This window comes from Euphorbia lathyris, chromosome 1 (assembly GCF_963576675.1).
Source record: "Euphorbia lathyris chromosome 1, ddEupLath1.1, whole genome shotgun sequence".
In the NCBI taxonomy this organism is placed as follows: domain Eukaryota; kingdom Viridiplantae; phylum Streptophyta; class Magnoliopsida; order Malpighiales; family Euphorbiaceae; genus Euphorbia; species Euphorbia lathyris.
This window is the reverse complement of record NC_088910.1, coordinates 11,141,939-11,162,186: the sequence shown is the minus strand read 5'-3', so window position 1 is coordinate 11,162,186 and position 20,248 is coordinate 11,141,939. Positions and strand designations below refer to the sequence as shown.

Sequence of the window (20,248 nt, the reverse complement as noted above, 5' to 3'; positions counted from 1 at the left end):
GTTTTTTATTTTTCAAAATCATTATTCAAAAATTGACGATTTCAAAATTTAAAAATTCAAAGACCTGATGATTTTTACGACTATTTAACTGGTTTTTACTGTTATTTAACTGTCACACCGGACCTTCCAAACATCAATTACGTCTAAGATATTTAATGTGTCACAATTTTTTTTACAAAAAACCTTATGCAAATACTAACAATTAACTCTGTCACATATAAGTTAATCACAAATATATATACTTTTTTTTTTGTGAATGTGTCTAAAATGTTTATTCTGCTACTAATATAGTTACAAATAGCAAAAAAAAAAAAAGACTGTACAAGTTTAAACATATTTGAAAGTTCTGATGTCATAGTTAAATAACATTCAAATTAGTATTTTAAAATTTTCAGCAACGTAGAGGTAAAATCGATTTTGCTTTAAAACGTTAGAGTTATATTTACACAATTTCATACGTTAAAACTAAATCAACACTTCCTAAAAAATGTAAGGATCCAATTTGATCCTTATCCCATATCTTGATACGTGTAATGTATTCCTACTTCATAAAATATAACGGTGAAGTTTTTTTACAACATATATAAGTCCATATTACACATGGAAAAAAATACTTGACGAGAAATACTTAGGGTTCGAGGAATGAAAATTCTATCGTGTTTAAAATAGTTTATGAGAAATATTTGAAAACTACTTGTTTGGAATCTAGATTAATATTCGGCTTAAGATACCGAACAGTCTAGATGATAAATAAAGGGATAATGTGTAAAATACCCTTAATATTAACGAGTATGAGTAATTTTACCATTAATGTCTAAAATAATGAAATTTTATCACCTAATATTGGCAGCAAAGAGCAAATTTATCGCTAACATTGACAAATTGAGTCAATTTGAGAAATAATTTATCAAACCATCTTGTCAGTCACAAATCTTGTCGTCAACATTTCACATGTGCGTCATTTTATCATATACTACTAACAAATCAGAAAACACCTTGATTTTCACCTGATCAGTTATCGTTAGATCTAAGAGGTGTAAATTTAGGCCTTATATATATATATATATATAGGAGAGAGCTCTTGTGAGAACCCTTTCTTACATGAGGACACTTTCTTAGGTGAGAACCACTAAAACTACGTAGTTTTGACTCTAAAAATTAAAAAAAAACACTGCTATCATAGGGGTTCGAACATTGGACCCTTAGTTCACACTCTATATTACTTACTACTGAGCTAATTACTTTTCTTATGTATTATGTCGCGCGCTGATTAATATACCATTGCACGCATGCACTTATTAATATCGATTAAATGTGCATTATAATGAATTATTAATAGAAAAAAAAGAAGCGTGCATAATAATGAATTATTAATAGAAAAAAAATCCAAGAACATGCTCTAATTTCTTATTTATTTAATTTCTCCATATTTTTTGTAATTTATGTTTTAAAATGTTAAGGACGATGTTATAAATATTGTTACATGTGTTCTTAACTTTATAATTTGTGTTCTAAAAATTAAGTATAATGTTTAAAAAACAGTAAATATATGGACCATTTTTGCATTTGTTCTATAATATAATTTACAACTCATATTCTAAATAACATAACGTATGTTCTAAAAAACATAACGTATGTTCTAAAGTTTATAGTTTGTGCTCCAAAAATTAAGTATAATGTTCTAAAAAAATCAGTAGATATCTGAATTGTTTTTTCATTTGTTCCAAAAATATAATTTATAACCCATGTTCGAAAAAACATAACACATGTTCTAAAATACATAACGTATGTTCTAAAAAACATAACGTATGTTCTAAAGTTTATAGTTTGTGTTCCAAAAATTAAGTATAATGTTCTAAAAAAATCAGTAGATATTTGGATTGTTTTTTCATTTGTTCCAAAAATATAATTTATAACTCATGTTCGAAAAAACATAACACATGTTCTAAAAAACATAACGTATGTTCTAAAAAATATGTCGTACGTTCTAAACTTCATAGTTCGTGTTTTAAAAGTTAAAATATATGTTGTTTCAAAAAAAAAAGTTAAATTATATGTTATAACGTATGTTTAAAAAAATATATTTTCTTATATAACATAAATTACAAAATATAAAGGGATTAAATAAATAAGAAATTGGAGCATGTTCTTGAATTTTTTTCTATTAATAATTCATTATTATGCACATTTCTTTTTTTTTTCTATTAATAATTCATTATTATGCATATTTAATCAATATTAATAAGTGCATGTGTCAAATATTAAACAATGAAAGCTACAGTGCGATTGTATATTAATCAGCGCGCGACATAACACACAAGAAAAGTAATTAGCTCAGTGGTAAGTAATATGGAGGGTGAACAAAGGGTCCAATGTTCTTGAACCCCCATGACAACAACGTTTTTTTTTTTTTTTAATTTTTAGAGTCAAAACACGTAGTTTTAGTGGTTCTCACCTAAGGAAGTGTCCTCACCTAAGAGGAGGTTCTCACTTGATCCCTCCTATATATATATATATATATATAGCGATAAGTTCAAATAAAATTCCTGTGGTTTGAAGTTTTGACTATGTGGTATTTTTTGGAACAAAAATAATTCTGTGGTAGGCACCGTTAGCAATTTTGGTTTGACTTTGTAAAATTTTGACTGATAACAACCTCAAAATGAAAATTTTCAAGAATTAAATTTTTTTAGTATAATATTTATTATAGAACCATATTTTTTATTTTTTAAAATCATTATTTTGGAGCTTTCTCTCTCATCACAGAACAACACCTAAATGAACTCAAACCTAAAAAATTACAAAATTAAAGTTTGATTAAAATATAATTTAGGTTTGCTAAGGGGCCAAATTTTATAAAATCAAACCAAAATTACTAACGGTTCTAACCACGGAGTTATTTTGTTACAAAAAAAAGGGTAAATTTCAAATAAAACCCCAGTGGTTTTACTAATTTTCAGATAAAGGACTGTGATTTATTTTTTGTCAAAACGAGTATTGAGGTTTCACACTTTTAATAAAACAATGACCTTTTGAATTAATGCTATTAAAACCATCTTTAACGACATGAAAATGAAAACTTTCAAGAATTAAAGTTGTTCATTATCATATTTGTTATGGAACTACATTTTCGATTTTCGAAAATCATCTTTGTTGGAACTTTCTCTCTCTAAACATTAACTTTCTCTATTTTTACCAAACATCATCTAAATAATCTCAAAATAAAAAAGTTGAAGAATTAGAATATTAGTAGTTCTTAAAATATTTCATGTTTGAAGTCGTCAATGGTGATTTTAATAGTATCGAAAAAGTCTTTATTTTGCTGAAGTTAAAAACCTCAATCCTTACTTTGAAAAAAAAGTAAACCACAGTCCTTTATCTGAAAATTAGTGAAACCACGTGGGTTTTATTTGAAATTTACCCAAAAAAAAATACCACAATTATCGCTCACAATGTCAACCACTCATTTTTTTTATTTAGACTTATCCTTTTTTATTTTGACAAAAAAATACAAAATGAAAATTCAAACACTGCCGCCGCCGTCACTTTTTCATCCATAAAATCCTTAATTTTCTTCTGAAAGTTATGAGGCAAAATTTAAAACTCTTTCTCTCTCTTTCATAGAATTTCACTTAAGTTCACTAAATCTTCGCCGGAGAAAAGGATAAACTCGAATCCGATGTGGAGCTTTTTATCTTCTTCATCAGTTGTAGTCTTAGCTTTCTTTGCTATCTGCATAATTGATCATAAAGCCTTTGCGCAGACTCAAACTAATTCTACTGCTGACCCTGATGAAGGTAAGTAATAATTTCAATTTATGCATCTAATTAATCATCTCTAAGGTTTCACTCACTCATCAATCTCGAATCTATTAACCAGATTTAGCGTTCGTTTGTTTGTCGGAAAATATTGTTGAGTGATAACTGGTTACCTGATTCTGCTTACGTGTTTGTAATCCGACGTCATTGATAATTACCTAGAAAACTAAGCCAGATGCATCCGAAGTCCAGTGAACCCGCTACGATGCCTAAATCAGTTTGTGCTTATGACCGAATTGGAGAGTATGAACTTGTTAAAAGATAGTAATTAACATATGTCAATACCCGTTTATTTACAGGGTTGTCACCTCTTTAGTAGTTCTTACTAGCTTAAGATTCCTTATCCTCAAGGATTCCAAATCCTGTTAGGAATCCTTTTATCTTGTAGGATCTAGAAGATTTTCTGTCAATTAGAGGTCAGAGATTATTACATTTGGGCCTCTATAGTCGTGTTTGGACCGCTAAATCTCACACTGTCTTTTAATTCTAAAGAAGGCGAAAATGACGTCATCAAAATACACGTGTTTTATAATGATGTCTGAAATTGTCCCAACTTGCTAATGTTAATGGTAAAATTGTTCTTTGCTGCCAACGTTAGAGGTAAAATTATAGAATTTTAAACGTTAGGGGTAAAATGGCTCGTGACGGTCAACGTTAGGAGTATTTTTGCACCTTATCCCTTTTTGAAAATAGTAACCATCCATCACTTCTTCTCATTTACCAGTTATAGCAAAATACCATAATTTTATTTTTCAACAATTTTTTTTCTTTATCTAATATTTTTTGGTAAACAAATGAGGCTTTTAAAGAAAAAAAAAACAGAAATGTAGTGAAGCAAATGATTTAACCCCTTCAAAAACACTATATTTCAAGAAAATTCTGCTATAGTCTGAGATAAATGACATTTAATAAAAAAAAAATTGTACTTTTTTTGAACCAAAAAAAATTATACTTAAAAATTTAAAATAAAAATTTAGACCAATTTTAAATGTAAAATATAAAATATAATATTATTTGATTTTTTTAGACCTAAATTAATATTATAACTATATTTATAATAAAAATAAGTACTATATGGTTTTCTGTAGATCTGTACATGGGTTGGGGTTGGATGGGCCTAACGAGTTTTTATGTAAAATGACTCATCCCAGATCCAGCCCAATCCGTAATTAATTTAGGTGATTTCGGATCAGAATGGATTCGAGCTTAAAAATCAAATTTCAAGCCCAGTCCATATAAACCCATCTAAAAAATATACATAATTTTATTTATAAAAAATAAAATTTATATTTAAAAATAAATATTAGTTATAAATATATAAATTTCTACCAAAAAAAAAAGTTATAAATATATAAATTTTTCTAATTAATATTAATAAGACGGGTCGGGTTGGGTTGGGTTGGTCCTTACTATTTTCATCAATCCCAAATCCGTTCAAAAAATAGACGGATTTTAACGGACTTGGACTGAACTGGGCGTAAGATTAAATTTCATTATCCAAGCCCGGTCAAATGGACACGGGCTTAGGCGGAACGGACGGATACCCAAACCCCTAGATAGGTCTAGTTTTTTTTGTAGTCCGTTTTGCTCTTCTTCCTCGACTTTACGCCCTCATCAAAATAAATAATATTAATTTAAGCACGAGTAGCCATTTTCTCTTAATTTATTCCATCAAGAGCTTACTTTTGCTTACAAGCAACTCCTTAATTCGGTTCATGAACTTCGCTCACGAGAAATTTATTTAATACAAACTCCGTAGTTTTGAAACCTATAAAATTTATATAAAATGAAGTTATTTTATATTTTCCAATTATAAAAGTATTATTATAAAAAAAGGTAAATAATTTATTAGTCCTTTAGTTTTTACCTACCACATTGTTTAGTCCCTTATTTTGAAAAACACATTTTAAGGTCCATGTCTTTTGTCAATATTAACCTTGTGGTCCTTTTATCTATTTTTTTATATTTTTAACCGAACATATTTTAGCTTTTAGGACAACCACAGTACAATACAAGTTGACCATGTTACTCTGTTATCTTATATATACATGTTTATGCTAAAATATAATGATTACGAGCCTAAAAAAAACTAGACAAAAGGACCAAAAAGTTAATATTGGCAAAAGTTAAAAACCATAAAATGTATTTTTTAAAATAGAGAACTAAACAATGTGTTAGATAAAAACTAGAGGATTAATAAATTATTTATACTAAAAAAAAAAAATGTAACCAAACTTGTTTATTAACATATTTATAAATAATATAATGGAGCTCGAGTTAGGGTTGAATTTTTTCATACTTAAACTCTGTAGTTTATAAATCAAACCGAACACCGTTGAAGAGCGGAAAGCCGAGCGGCTTATGAGCCGGTCAGCTCATTTATTATTATTATTATTATTATTATTATTATTATTTATTAGCACAGTATAAATGAGTTGGTGAAATTGAAATGCAGCAAGAGCTGTGAACTCGATTTTTGAACAATGGGGAATATCAGCGATTCCAGCACAACAATGGAACATAAGCGGAGAGCTTTGCAGTGGATCAGCTCTAGGTTCATCTCCTACAATCGACGATCAGACATACAATCCTTTTATCAAATGCGATTGTTCCGCCATTAATGGCACTTGTCACATCATTGCCTTGTAAGTTCTGTTTTATTCTTCCTTTCAGTGTGCACACCATCTGTTTGATTTTATGCCCCACGGAAAAAAAAAGAAATTCATCTAGTTTTATGGCTGGCGACCTGTTTATTTGTTTTCGATTTGATTTGCAGGAAAGTCTATGCAATGGATGTTGCTGGTGGAATTCCAGATGAGCTATGGACTTTGACTTATCTTACTAATCTGTATGCTTTCTTTCTTATTCCTTTGTTCATTTCATTCTGTCTTGCACTATTCCTTAGAAAGATACATTCATTTCATCTTCATTTGAAATTATATAATTTGAATTAAGGTTTTTAGAGTTTTTCTATAGCTACTTTACACTGTTTTCAAACGGTGAAAAATATAAATTTCGAACAGATAAAAGATTAGGGGCTTAATTTATCTAAATAAAAGATTCAGAAGCTTAATTTGACCACAAATAAAAGATTAGGGGCTTAATGTATCTAAATAAAAGATTAAAGAATTTAATGAGCAAAACAAAATGAAATATCAGGAGCCTCGTGATGCTTTTTGCCTCATAAAATCATTCTGACCAATGCAGTGTATACAAGCTTACTTGAATATTGATGTGACATGGAAGACACTTGATTATATACCAACTAAGCGCCATGTATAGGGGCTGATGTGGCAACCATGTGCATGCCACATGACACATAGTAAGCCACAAAAAAAAATTGGAAAATAATATTCTTGTCAGTTGTGGCGTTTAGTTAGCATATAGTCAACTATCTTCTATGTCATGTCAATATTCTGGTGAACTTCATTAAAATCAAATATGAAGTTCATTGATTTTATTGAAAGAAAGTGAAGTTCGAATGTCCAGTGACGTTATTAAAATGGTCCCTAAATTTCGGTGACCATCAGTACAATTTATCCCAAATGCATGCTATGATATATTGTGTTGTCAAATGTACTAAACATGATTTCATTTCTTACAGGAATTTGGGTCAGAATTTCTTGACTGGTAATTTGCCTCCAGCAATTGGCAATTTGATTCGCATGCAATACATGTAAGCTATTCTAATTTAGTCACAGGACATGTGAATATATTTTTATATTGTTTGCTGATATTAAACTCATAATTATGTTAGGACCTTTGGCATTAATTCGTTGTCTGGCGAACTTCCTGAAGAACTCGGTTTGCTTACTGATTTAAGATCAATGTAAGCCTGAGAAGATGGTGCAGCAATCTACTGCATTTCTTTTTTTTTTTTTTGTTTCAATTATATTAGTTGCAAAACAAAATTTTATAGCAACGTTGCTATTGGCTGCTGGTTCTACACAACTGCAATTTAGGGGTAAGATACATCCGTGACCTCTGAACTATAGCGCTACTAATAACATTATGATCCCTTGACTTTATTTTACGATGTAAAAATCCTTGAACTTACATTATATAATAACATTAAAGTTCAAATCACGGAAAATCCACTAAAAGAATTAACATTTGATGACCGGAATAAGGTTGACTCTCTCTTTATCCATTTCATTATAAATTATGGTCAAATATCTATTTCAGGTGTCATTATGTTAATTTGTAACGGATTTTCTTTGATTTGGACTTCAATCTTAAATAATAATATAACGTTCAAGGATTTTTCAATCTCAAAATGAATTTTAGAGGCTATAACATTAGTAACGCTATAGTTCAGGGGCCATGGATATATATTACCACAATTTAGTCATGCTCAATGATATAACCAGTTGTACAAGAGCATCTGGTGTTGTCTATTTATAGAATACATGACTTAAGGTTACTTGAATTCATTTGTGGTTTTGCTGCTTATTGTAGTTCCTTTGGATCAAACAACTTCTCTGGTCCTCTGCCATCTGCTCTAGGAAATTGTACGAAACTAGATCAAATGTAAGTTGAAAATATTGTTTATTTTGCAGTCTGTGTTTTAACTTTTTATATACACTCTTTACTTCTTGTTAGTTTGGATTTGCAAGTAGATTTTAGAGAAATAATCACTTCTATATAGGAGTGATGAATGACATGTGATAGTTTAAGAGTCAAAGACTAAATCATATACTTAATAGCTTAAGTTCTTGATCCCATTGGTTATAACTGCTTATGCGACAAACTGAAATTTGATTTGATGTTTCAACAAAAGATGATCATGAAGCGACATCCATATTAACAATAATTTTGTGTTCACAACTCCATATGTTAGAACAGAGGGCCATTTAGCAGATTTGTGATGCGGGCATCCAGTCAATTAGACGAGAGGGGATGAGTGGTGGAATAAGCCGGGTCAAAGGGGCAACACATCTAGGCAAAGCAAATGCCATTTATGTGAAATTAGACCCCACACGCGGTGTGGATTACTGAAATGAACATCAGAGGTTCAGCAGTAATCCCACAGCTTCTAGTTTAGCTAGAGAAGAACCTCTTTGTTGATTTACGATTAAAACCAACTCGTTCGTCAATAACCCGTATCATTTTGTTTACTGAAGTGTTACTAGTTAGTCAAATCAATTACATTTGTTCCAAGTTGCGCATGATTAAGGTCTATATATACTCCAGTCTGAGGGGGAGTATTGTAGAATGTATAGCTGGTTATAGAATGTATAGCTGTCATTCCTTGCTTAAAGAAATCAGTTTCCTTGATCATAGGAATGAGAATAAATGTGATTTATTATATACTTAGTTTAGCATGATCTGAATCTTCCACACTACCATGACTGGGGTCTCCGAGCCATAGAGTCCGCCAAAACACCTCTCCCACAGGTTTTCGAGCGGGTTGGAGGGTGGATCCTCCATGACCCTCCTTTGTTCCGCCCCTGCCTATGGTTATTGAGGGAGACCAAAGTTAGTCTTCACGCCTAATATAGTGCAATCTTAAGCTTAACATTTATTAGATGGTGCAATTTCAACTCTTATTAACAGAAGATGAGTTTCTTTTCATTAACAAGAAAACTAATGAAAATTCTTTACCTTGACAGTTATTTTGATAGCTCTGGAGTTAGTGGCGAGATTCCATCAACATTTGCTAAGCTGCAGAACATGAAAACTATGTAAGAAGATATTCAAATTTCTAACAAAAAAATCTTTTGAAAGATAATGATAAATATATTATGCGGATTTCTTTTGTGAGGAATTAGTAATTACTACCAATCATCTCAGGTGGGCATCAGATAATGCACTTACAGGCAAGATACCTGACTTCATTGGAAATTGGTCGAGTCTTGGCATCTTGTAAGACTAATTTTCTATTAATTTTATAGATTTTCTCTAGATCAAGTTTAATGTCGAAATTGGTATCCTGTAAAAATTAAAGAGAGAAAAATCCGTGTAGTTTATATGAGCTACTCATTAATGTCACTGCAGAAGGTTTGAAGGGAATTCCTTTGATGGCCCAATTCCATCTGCACTATCCAACCTAACTTCGTTGACAGAGCTGTGAGTGTTTTCTTCTTTTTACTTGGTTTTATTATATATTGCAAAAGTATGCTGAAACTAATAAAAGATAAAAATGTAGGAGAATAAGCGATGTGTCAAATGGGAGCTCTTCACTCGCATTTATTAATGACATGAAGTCTCTAACTCAATTGTAAGGCAAATAATGTCTTCTTATTATCATCATTGTTTTTCTGAAATGTAATATGACATGGAAGCTGATGTCCTGCAGAGTGCTAAGGAATGTCAATATTTCTGATTCAATTCCATCTAATATTGGAGAGTATCAAAATTTGACACATTTGTAAGTTATTTGTATTATTCGGACTCCCTGATGTGCATTATCATTCATAATTTATGTTGCACAGACACTCATTTTTAGTAGCGTTTCTGCGTTTCGTGTCCGTATCTGTATCCGTTTGAAGGCTATGTTATGAAGTCTATGTGTTAAAAATAATGTTTCACCATGTCCGTTTCCATTTCAGTGTCTTTGCAACATATTTATTATATATTTTTTACTCATGGCCCTAATGATATTTCCCCAGGGATTTGAGCTTCAACAACATAACTGGACAGTTGCCCGAGTTACTTTTCAATTTGAGCCAGCTTTCTTTTCTGTAAAATATCTCCTCTTCTTCACTTTTCACACATCTTTTACATGTATTTTGTATTTCAAAACTTGCTAATTCCTTCATTAACAGGTTTATTGGAAATAACAAATTAAATGGTACCCTTCCAGCATCAAAAAGTTCATCACTTTTAAATATGTGAGTATAAGGGTGTAAATTTCTGTATGTTTCTTAACTGGTTGGATGATATGCTTGAAGGTTCTTTCAAGGCCTAATACATCCGTAGTCTCCAAACTTGTCTAGAAAAGTCTAATGATTTGAAAACAATCGATGAGCCCCTTGAAGTGACATCATTCCCCCCATGTCCTACGTGCAGAACACGTGGAGTTTGGACAAGTTAAAGCTCGCATTACTTTAAGTAAGTTTAGGATGCCAATAGGTCAAGTCAAGGGGCCAATAACTCACTTTAAGTAATTTTAAGGAGTTAATTGGTTGTTTCCAAAGTTTGGGAGGCAATCGGCTTTTATGGCCAACTTGGAGAGGGTGTGTATGCATTAGGCCTTATTTCTACCTCTCTAGATCAGTTAGTTGATGCCTACATACTTACATTTTTCTTTTTATCAATTTGTTATTGCAGAGATGTTTCATACAATGATTTAGAAGGGAATATTCCTTCTTGGGTCAATGATCAAGGTTTACAAGTGTAAGTCTTAGGTTCTACTGTTATTATATTCTTTTGAATACTATTTCTGCAACTTGAGAAATACAAAAGAAAAACTGTTTAATTCTTTATGTTGTGTGTGCAGTAATTTAGTTGCCAACAACTTCACAGAAGACCTTTCAAACAGCAGGTAATTCTTTTGTTTCGATATTAATATGAAACATCTAAGTAATAAGGTTTATACTTAACAATAGCTATTATTCTTTTTATAGTCTATTCATCTAAGGCTTTTGACAGAGATCATAGGACCTTCAAAGATAGTAACAATATTTCATATTAAAAAACCATTAAGTTATGATAGAGATAATAATAAACGATATTTTTGAGCCTTATTTATGAGATTAACCTTTTGGATCAAATAGTTCATTGACATGGTAATATAGCCTCTTTGACCACTTGGTCAAAGTTCATTTCTGACAACTATATTCGTTAATGGAAATTGAACACATGGTAAGATGAGCCTTTGCTGTACAAGCGGAGATGTGTAAGATATTATAATTAAACTCATGTTGAACTTTATCTATCGGCTTAAGTTTTTGGGTCAAATGGTTTCTTGACAAACTGCAATTCATATAAAATGCTTTCATTGTCTTCTACTGTGCAATCTGACCTCATTCAAGGATACCTAAATTCAATAGATAATATCTATCTGCCTATTTGCTCAAATAATCAATTCAATGCTTGGCATCTGCTGTTATGTTCTTTTTTTGGCCACCTGATTTCTTTCCTCTTTGGCTTTCAGTGTTCTGCTATCAGGCCTGAACTGTCTTCAACGTAACTTTCCCTGCAATCGAGACCGTCCACTCTGTAAGTACTCTCTTCTTTGTATTTTGTTCTTTTGGAGTGGATGGCTAGATTTGATAGCAAGGGCATAGTAGGGAGGAAGATTTATGGAAAAATGCATATTTAATCTTCTGATTAATTTAATTTTTATTGATTAAGTTCTTCATCAATTATTTTTTAATACTGTCAGCTATTAATATGAAGTGAACCTTTAACCATTAGTTTGAGCTTTTAGCTAAAACGGTTCCATGACATGGTATCAGAGCCAGTGTGACCAAGTGGTCCAGTGTTCGATTCCTGGCAGCCCCATTTGTTGAGTTATTGCAGGACATGGTAATATGGTCCTGTGTTGTCACGCTTCAAGCCCAAGTGTGCTTTCGCGTGTGGGGGTGTGTCAGCTATTAATATGAAGTGGACCTTTAACTATCAGCTTGAGCTTTTAGCTAAAACGGTTCCATGACAAATACATTAAGTCGGAATACGTTAAGCTTCTGATCAATTACGTTTGAACACACTAAGCCTCTCTTGGACGTCCCAGTTATGTGTGTGGTTCAAACTCAATTTAGCACTCATGGAGCTACAGGCATGCCACTCTTTTAACACGTCACTTGACATAGATGGCCACGTCAAATAAAATTTTTCTTACAACATGACATGTCTTCTTAAAATAACCTTACCATATCAACCCCAAACTAACTTTACCCCTAATCGCTAAAGTAAAACAATCAAACTCATTTAGTTTAACTGTTTTACAGTGACATACTGACAGTTCCACATAACTGGGTCGTCCAAAAGAGACTTAATGTGTTTGAAAATAATTGGTTAAGGCCTTAGTATATCCATTTAAAAGATTAGAAGCTTAATGTGTTCAAAATAATTAATCAATAGCTTAATGTGTCAGTTTAAAAGATCGGGGTTTAATCGGTTAAAATTGAAATGGTGGACTCAAATATGCGTTTTGCCAAGATTTATTTACTGAAGGATACAACAATTCATACTGCAAACTTATACTGACTCCCCCCCTATTTTTGTCTTTGTGCAAAGATTCCCAATTTGCAATAAAATGTGGTGGTCCACCGATCAGTTCCTCCAATGATATTGCGTATGAGAGGGATAATGAGACTCTTGGTTCAGCATCGTATTATGTTACCGACGAAAGAAGGTGGGGTGTCAGTAATGTTGGGTTTTTTACTGGATCAAGCAATCCTCGATATACAGTTTTCTCATCATCTCAAGCCACAAATACTCTACAACCAGAGTTGTTTCAGACAGCAAGAGTTTCTGCTTCATCATTAAGATACTATGGTTTAGGTCTTGAAAATGGCAATTATACTGTCAACCTTCAGTTTGCAGAGATAGTAATTGAGGATGGTAACACATGGAAGAGTCTTGGGAGACGAGTTTTTGATATTTATGTCCAGGTTAGTCTTCCATTATTTTTTTTTTGGTGTAGTCCAAAATGAAGTTTCAACTGCCAATCTGTGTTACATTAAAACAGAAACTGATACGGAAATCAGACGGATCCAAGATTCATTTATACGGGTGCTTGGGGTGTTCTCTGGTGATATATGCAATTATTTTGGATGCTTTTGTTAAAAAAAACTTAAAACTCCGTACACAGTTTCCACGGAGTATTCCAGCGTTTTCCTGCAACCAGTGAATGCTCAAGCCCCTGGCAGTGGCACCCCCTTGGATCCGTCACTGATAGAAACTGAAATCAATAGATGATATTTGTAAAAATATAGGTAAAAATATAGAAAACATAATCATGTAAAAATTAAAAGTATAAGAGTATATCTATAAATTTTTAAAATGATATACAAGTCAAATAATTAATAGAGGGAAAAAAGATTGTTTTTTCATTTTGAAAGTGTAAAATACCATGTAAATAGAAAGAAATACATGGAATACATGTGATCTAAAAGACTAAATAAATATTCTAAACTTAAGATGATACAAACATATATATATATATATACAAGAATAAGGATAGGAAGTGGACAAATATACTTATCCCTTTAATTTCTCCTTTGATTGCTGTCTGGAATTCTTCTGACATCTAGCTATGTTCACATTTGTTCATACTATAACAAAAAGCTCGTAGAAGATGATTAAGAGAATATTAGGGATTTACTGAATATGTGATTAGTATTAATCTACTTTTTGAAAACACGTTACATCCTAACAAATAAGTTTCTAACTTTTCTAAAATTACAGAATCGTGACCGGAAACATTTCATACAAGTTTCCAAGATTTTTGGTTTTCGAAAAACCATATAGCTGCCAAGTGCTAACAAAATGCTTCTATCTAGTTTTTAGTTAGGAGTTTATATCACATGTTTAGGAATGAAGACTATGATGAAAATGTTTCTGCAAATTTAAAACTTCCATTTGTCTGTTTATTATTTAAAGTGCTGAAGTTGTTATTTCAGGGGAATCTCGTTTTAAAGGATTTTGACATAAGAAAGACGGCAGGTGGAGTCTCGAAGCGAGCAGTTGCTAGGGACTTCCCGAATATTCGGGTATCTGAAAATTACCTTGAAATCCATTTATTTTGGGCTGGAAAGGGGACTTGTTGCATCCCTTTCCAAGGTGCATATGGGCCTTCTATTTCAGCGATCAGTGCTGCTCCAGGTATTGACGTTGTAGCTAGTAAATTTTAGGGAAAAGTTAAAAGAAAAAACTTGCAGTTTCACTGATTTATAAGTAGAGGAATGTGGTATTTTTCGTTGCAAAAGAAATTATGTGCTTCAAACCGTTAGCAAAAAAAAGAAATTTGATTAACAGTGATTTTGATGCCATGGCACATTAACTTTGTTGATGTGACACAATGAATTATTGACTTCTGTTGACATGGTAAACAGTGTTAGTCAAATTCATTTCTTTATTAACTGTGTAATATAACCTCTTTTGCAACAAAGAATACCGGCTTAATACATCAGGGGCCTCTATACGTGATCAAATAATTTGATTGGCCCCCTAAACTTTGAATATGTCCCATTAGACCCTGAACTTACACACGTGATCTATTGACCCCTTGAACTTTCTTAAAGTAATCTATTGGTTCCCAGAACTTGCTTAAACTAACCTATTGGTCTCCTGAACTTGCTTCAAGTGATATGCGCTTCAACTTGTCCAAATCACCACTTTGCTGTGCCACATAGGACTTGGGGGTCTAATGAAACATCTCCAAAGTTTTCAGCTAAAATACCACATTTTTCTACTTGTAAATTCATGAAACTACATTTCTTTTTTAATTCACCCTTTTATCAGGCTACTGAGTTCTGAGTTTATTTGCAGAATTTGTACCCACTGTTAGTAACAGACCTCCAACCAGTAAAAAAGACAGGACTGGTCTAATTGTTGGAATTGTTGTTGGGGTTGGTGTATTGAGCTTTCTTCTTGTTTGTGCTGTTTTCTTTGTCATTCAAAGAAGAAAAAGGCAAAGCACCTATGATAATGATGAAGGTAAACCAAACATTCATGCTTTTATTTCCGAGTAGATGCTTCTATTGGTTAGCATAATCTAGGTTTTATAACTCATTTATTTGTTGTAACAAGTTAATCGTGTAGAATGTCGTGTTATTGTTGATCCACATTCAATTTGGTTAATTAATGGTGTCAACCATGTTAATTTGTTTAAATTTCATGTTGTACCGTCTGAACATGTTTATTAAATGGTCGTGTCAGGGTTGACCCTTAACGGATCACCAGAGTAGGTAGACACGATATGTCAAATTTTGACACCCGTAACCCTCATAATATATATGTTTTTCTTTTAATAACCTATGAATATGTTGAAATGCAGAGCTCCTAGGTCTAGATGCTACTACTTTCAGCTATGCTGAACTGAAGACTGCTACAGAGGATTTCAGCCCTTCCAATAAACTTGGAGAAGGAGGATTTGGACCAGTTTATAAGGTATGAATGCTTTTCAAAACAAGGATAAATAAAGTATACTGTTTCTTTTTCTAGCAGAATATATTCGGGTAAAATGCACCGATGGTCAATAAAAAGTTTAGGGTCTATTTTAGAGAAATCACTTAACTTCACATTTGATTTGAATATTCACGTGACATAGAATAGAGTTGACTATATATCAACTAAGTCCATGCTGGATATGTCCGACCTTTATGGCTGACGTAGTAAAAATGTGGGAATCACGTGTGTGCCACATGACACATCTTAAACCGCAAAATTATTTTTAAAACTCACATATTTTTCTAGTGGCGCATAATTGATATGCGATCAACTGTCTTCTATGCTACATCAACCTTCCGGTGAGTAAATATACAAATTGGCTGAAATAACTTTATTGAAATAAAGTGTGAAGTTCAGTGATTTTATTGAAATAAAATGAAGTTTACTGACATTTGTGAAACATATCCCAAAGTTCAGTGAGTCCTTACCTGAATGTTGTTCTTGATAGGGAAAACTTAACGATGGGAGAGTGATTGGTGTTAAGCAACTTTCTGTTTCATCCAACCATGGAAAGAGCCAGTTTGTAACAGAGATTGCTACTATATCTGCTGTCCAACATCGTAACCTTGTGAAACTGTATGGCTGCTGCATCGAAGGACAGAATCGGATTCTTGTTTACGAGTACCTTGAGAATAAGAGTCTTGATCAAGCTCTATTTGGTATGATATTTTTGCCATATTTTCATTCATGCATACATGTGCAGTGGCGGAGTCAGAACAAAACAGTGGGAGGGTTAATGGAAGTGTTAAAAGTGGCATATTTTTTGGGACTAAGCATCAGGGACGGCTATTCCCGTCTTAGATTCCGTCGTTAATACCAAATCCATGACAAATTTTCAATGCATTTTAATTAAGGTAAATTGCAGCTGGTAACTGAAGTTCGGGATCTCTTTTACAAAGGTCACTGAACTTCATTTTCTTTTGGTAAAATCATTTTGATTATTTCAGACAAAAAAATCAACGGAATGGTGATGTGGTATCCATGTTAGAAATGATTGACTTGTACATATGACATGACAGCCGCATGACAGTAAAAAAAACGAAACTTATATTTTTTACTTAATTCAACTGCTTGGAACCTCCACGTGGAAGCTATAAAATGTACTTCTTTTGCTGTCATGTGGCACGTACATGGCTGTCATGTTACACGTAAAAGTAAGTTATTTCCAACATGACTGTCATGTCATATTTAGGTGATTTTTTCTGTCTGAATTGATAGGAATGACTTTATTGAAATAAAAAGCAGAGTTCAATCACTTTATTGAAACAAAATTAAGTAACTTTTGTGAAATTGACTCCAAACTTCATTGAGCACTAGTCAATTTCCACATTGTAATTACTGACAGAAATTTACGTCGGTAATTGTACTTTTTCTTTATTTCCGTGATCCCTACAAATCCGCCCCACCCCGCGCCTGAACATGTGTGTACATATTTCTACTGTAAAAAGCATTTTGAAATTTATGGATTGGATGATTGATACAGGAAAAGGAGGTTTGAATCTCGACTGGAAGACACGTTATGAGATCTGCTTGGGAGTAGCCAGAGGTTTAGCTTATCTTCACGAAGAGTCGAGGCTCCGTATCGTACACAGAGATGTGAAGGCCAGCAATATACTGCTTGATTCTGAGCTCGTTCCCAAAATTTCAGATTTTGGTTTGGCTAAACTTTATGACGATAAGAAGACCCATATTAGCACCCGGGTTGCAGGCACAATGTAAGATCACCTGCCTTTCTCATTCTCCTACAGTTAAATCAAATTCTTATTTACTTGTTTTCTAGAGCTGATAATTATATGCACGACCCGATAACACGTACGAATCCAACACAAATTTAGTGGGTTAGTGTTTTAGACAGGCAATGACTTGATTTTTCTACAAAAGCACCTAAAAAATATCAATTGAGCTCTCATAGATCACTAGATAGCACACCAAGCCCCTCGTGCCGGTGAATCCTAGATCATCACTAGTAACAGGTCATTTTTGGGGTGACACGAAATTGATACGTTATTTTTTGGATTGAGTTAAGATTGATTTGCTAACTGGAAAATGACACGAATGTTTAAAATTATTACTAGGTTCTCTCATATTTTTACATGTCTTCTTAATTCATAAAGGTAATACAATTATAATTATCACTTGGAAACACGACTTGAACCTCCCAAATATATCATTCTTAATAGAGGTAGATAGTAAAATCCCATGTGGCTTGTAAAACACATCACACGAAGCTAACATGATATTAAGAGCTAACATGATATTAACGGGTTAAGGGTTTGTTAAGTAGATTTTAGGTCAAACTTTTAGATGGTCAATGTTAACATGCTAATCTAAAAATGATATAAATATTTGAAAGTATTACCATATCCTCTTATATTTTGAAATGTCACCATTAACATAGGTAGTAAACTTAATGTGACCCGCAAACAGGACACAAAATTAGTGCTAACCCGATTGGGTTGACACTATTATGGTATGATTTTTTTTGGATTGAGTTAGGATTGATTCATTTGACATTAACACGATATCTGACACGACACGAACACGTCACTAACCCAATAATTGTATTGATTCATTTGACATTAACACGATAATTGACACGACAAGAACACGGGCACTAACCCAATAACTGTATTGATTCACCTGACATTAACACGATAATTGACACGACATGAACACAATACTAACCCAATAATTGTATTGATTCATTTGACATTAACACGATAATTGACACGACACGAACACGATACTAACACAATAATTGTATCGATTCATTTTAAATTTACACGACACGAATACAACACTAACCCAATAATTGAATTGATTCATTTGACATTAACACAAAAATTGACACGCACGAACGCGACACTAACTCAATAATTATCATTCCAACTGCAGAGGGTATCTTGCGCCGGAGTATGCTATGCGTGGTCAGCTTACGGAGAAGGCTGACGTCTTTGGGTTCGGAGTTGTGGCTCTAGAAGTCATAAGCGGGAGGCCAAATTCAGACTCAAGCCTATCAGATGAAAAGATATACCTTCTTGAATGGGTATCATACAACACTTCACCACACTAATTTACTACTTTTAGCTACATTTCAACCATCTTTTCTCACCTATATATACCTTCTTTTTGCTCTCTAGGCTTGGCATTTACACGAAAACAACCGCGAACAAGAACTCGTAGACCCCAGATTGTCGGAATTCAACGAGGAGGAAGCAAAACGTTTAGCTGGAATTGCTCTTTTGTGCACTCAAACATCACATAATCTTCGGCCATCCATGTCTCGAGTAGTAGCTATGCTATCCGGTGATATTGAAGTAAGCACAATCAGTTCGAGACCTGGATACCTTACCGGCTGGAACTTCAACGACACAAGTGGCAGCTTCATGACTGATAATGTTACAGGCGGAACTGATACTAGCTCTTACAATATGTCATCTTCAAGTACGACCATTGTTGCGGATGTAGACGATCCCCGACTATGTTCCAAACCAATGCTCCAAGAGATCATTGGAGAAGGTAGATAAGAGCGTAGAGCGATGATGTGAAATTCTAGAGTACTCCCGGTGTATATGTTCGTTTTTCCTTATTTATGTTTCATTTGATTTAAATTTTGTAATTAATATTCAATTGTATGATAGAAGAGTTTATGAAGAGGGAGAAGCCATTTTCAGCTTATATATCTCATCGAATTGAGAAAAAATAGTTGTCTATCTTATAATTCATGGGTTCAGGTACCTACTCGGCCTGCTCAGGCTGCGTCCGATGAGCCATGTTTGGATAGACGTTTTTGGTGAAGTACATATTTTATTTTAATGTAGGAAATGGTTCTAATTTAACTTTTAGCATTTCCATGCAAGATCAATTTTAGCGTTATGTTATAAAAAATTTGAAAAGTCTAGCTTCACCTTTATTTTACTGTTATTTAATTACATCTAAGATATTTAATCACAATTTTTTTTTTTTTTGTCAATATGTCTAAAATGTTTACTGTGTTACAAATAACGAGGAAAAAATGTATGGAGCTATTTCAGGTTATTGACAAACTTGTTTGGAATGTCTGATGTGACTATTAAATTAGGGATGGGCACGGTTCGGTTAACCGGTCCATTAGGCAAAAAAATTAACCGAACCGTTATCAACGGGTTTTTAACCATTCAAACCGAAACCGGTCCATATCACTCGGTTAACCATACAACCGGTTAACCATTATTTTCGGTTAGATTTTTCGGTTAGATTTTTCGGTTAACGGGTTTTAATCAATTCTCACCAGTTAACCAAAAATCAACGGTTTACCATAATTTTTACCC

At 32.9% G+C, this 20,248-nt stretch overlaps 1 protein-coding gene across 1 annotated transcript; it reads left to right on the top strand.

Moving 5' to 3' along the window:
• The first annotated feature begins 3,555 nt into the window (after positions 1–3,555).
• On the top strand, positions 3,556–19,618 carry LOC136221695 (probable LRR receptor-like serine/threonine-protein kinase At1g56140). Its single transcript, XM_066009125.1, has 24 exons — positions 3,556–3,797; positions 6,274–6,463; positions 6,595–6,666; positions 7,423–7,494; positions 7,576–7,647; positions 8,277–8,348; positions 9,431–9,502; positions 9,612–9,683; positions 9,816–9,887; positions 9,967–10,038; positions 10,117–10,188; positions 10,430–10,501; positions 10,586–10,651; positions 11,091–11,156; positions 11,260–11,304; positions 11,917–11,981; positions 13,002–13,378; positions 14,390–14,591; positions 15,258–15,425; positions 15,766–15,878; positions 16,387–16,597; positions 17,422–17,653; positions 18,834–18,984; positions 19,079–19,618. The coding sequence occupies exons 1-24, from the start codon at positions 3,680–3,682 to the stop codon at positions 19,463–19,465; spliced, it is 3,111 nt and encodes a 1,036-aa protein (XP_065865197.1). The 5' UTR covers positions 3,556–3,679; the 3' UTR covers positions 19,466–19,618.
• The last annotated feature ends 630 nt before the right edge of the window (positions 19,619–20,248 follow it).

What these genes read in the sequence shown, in the direction of transcription:
- LOC136221695 (XM_066009125.1), top strand. Translation starts at nt 3,680, where the DNA reads ATGTGGAGCTTTTTATCTTCTTCATCAGTTGTAGTCTTAGCTTTCTTT. An exon ending in CTTACTGATTTAAGATCAAT is followed by an intron (nt 7,648 to 8,276) that starts GTAAGCCTGAGA and finishes TGCTTATTGTAG; the next exon opens with TTCCTTTGGATCAAACAACT. An exon ending in CTGCAGAACATGAAAACTAT is followed by an intron (nt 9,503 to 9,611) that starts GTAAGAAGATAT and finishes CAATCATCTCAG; the next exon opens with GTGGGCATCAGATAATGCAC.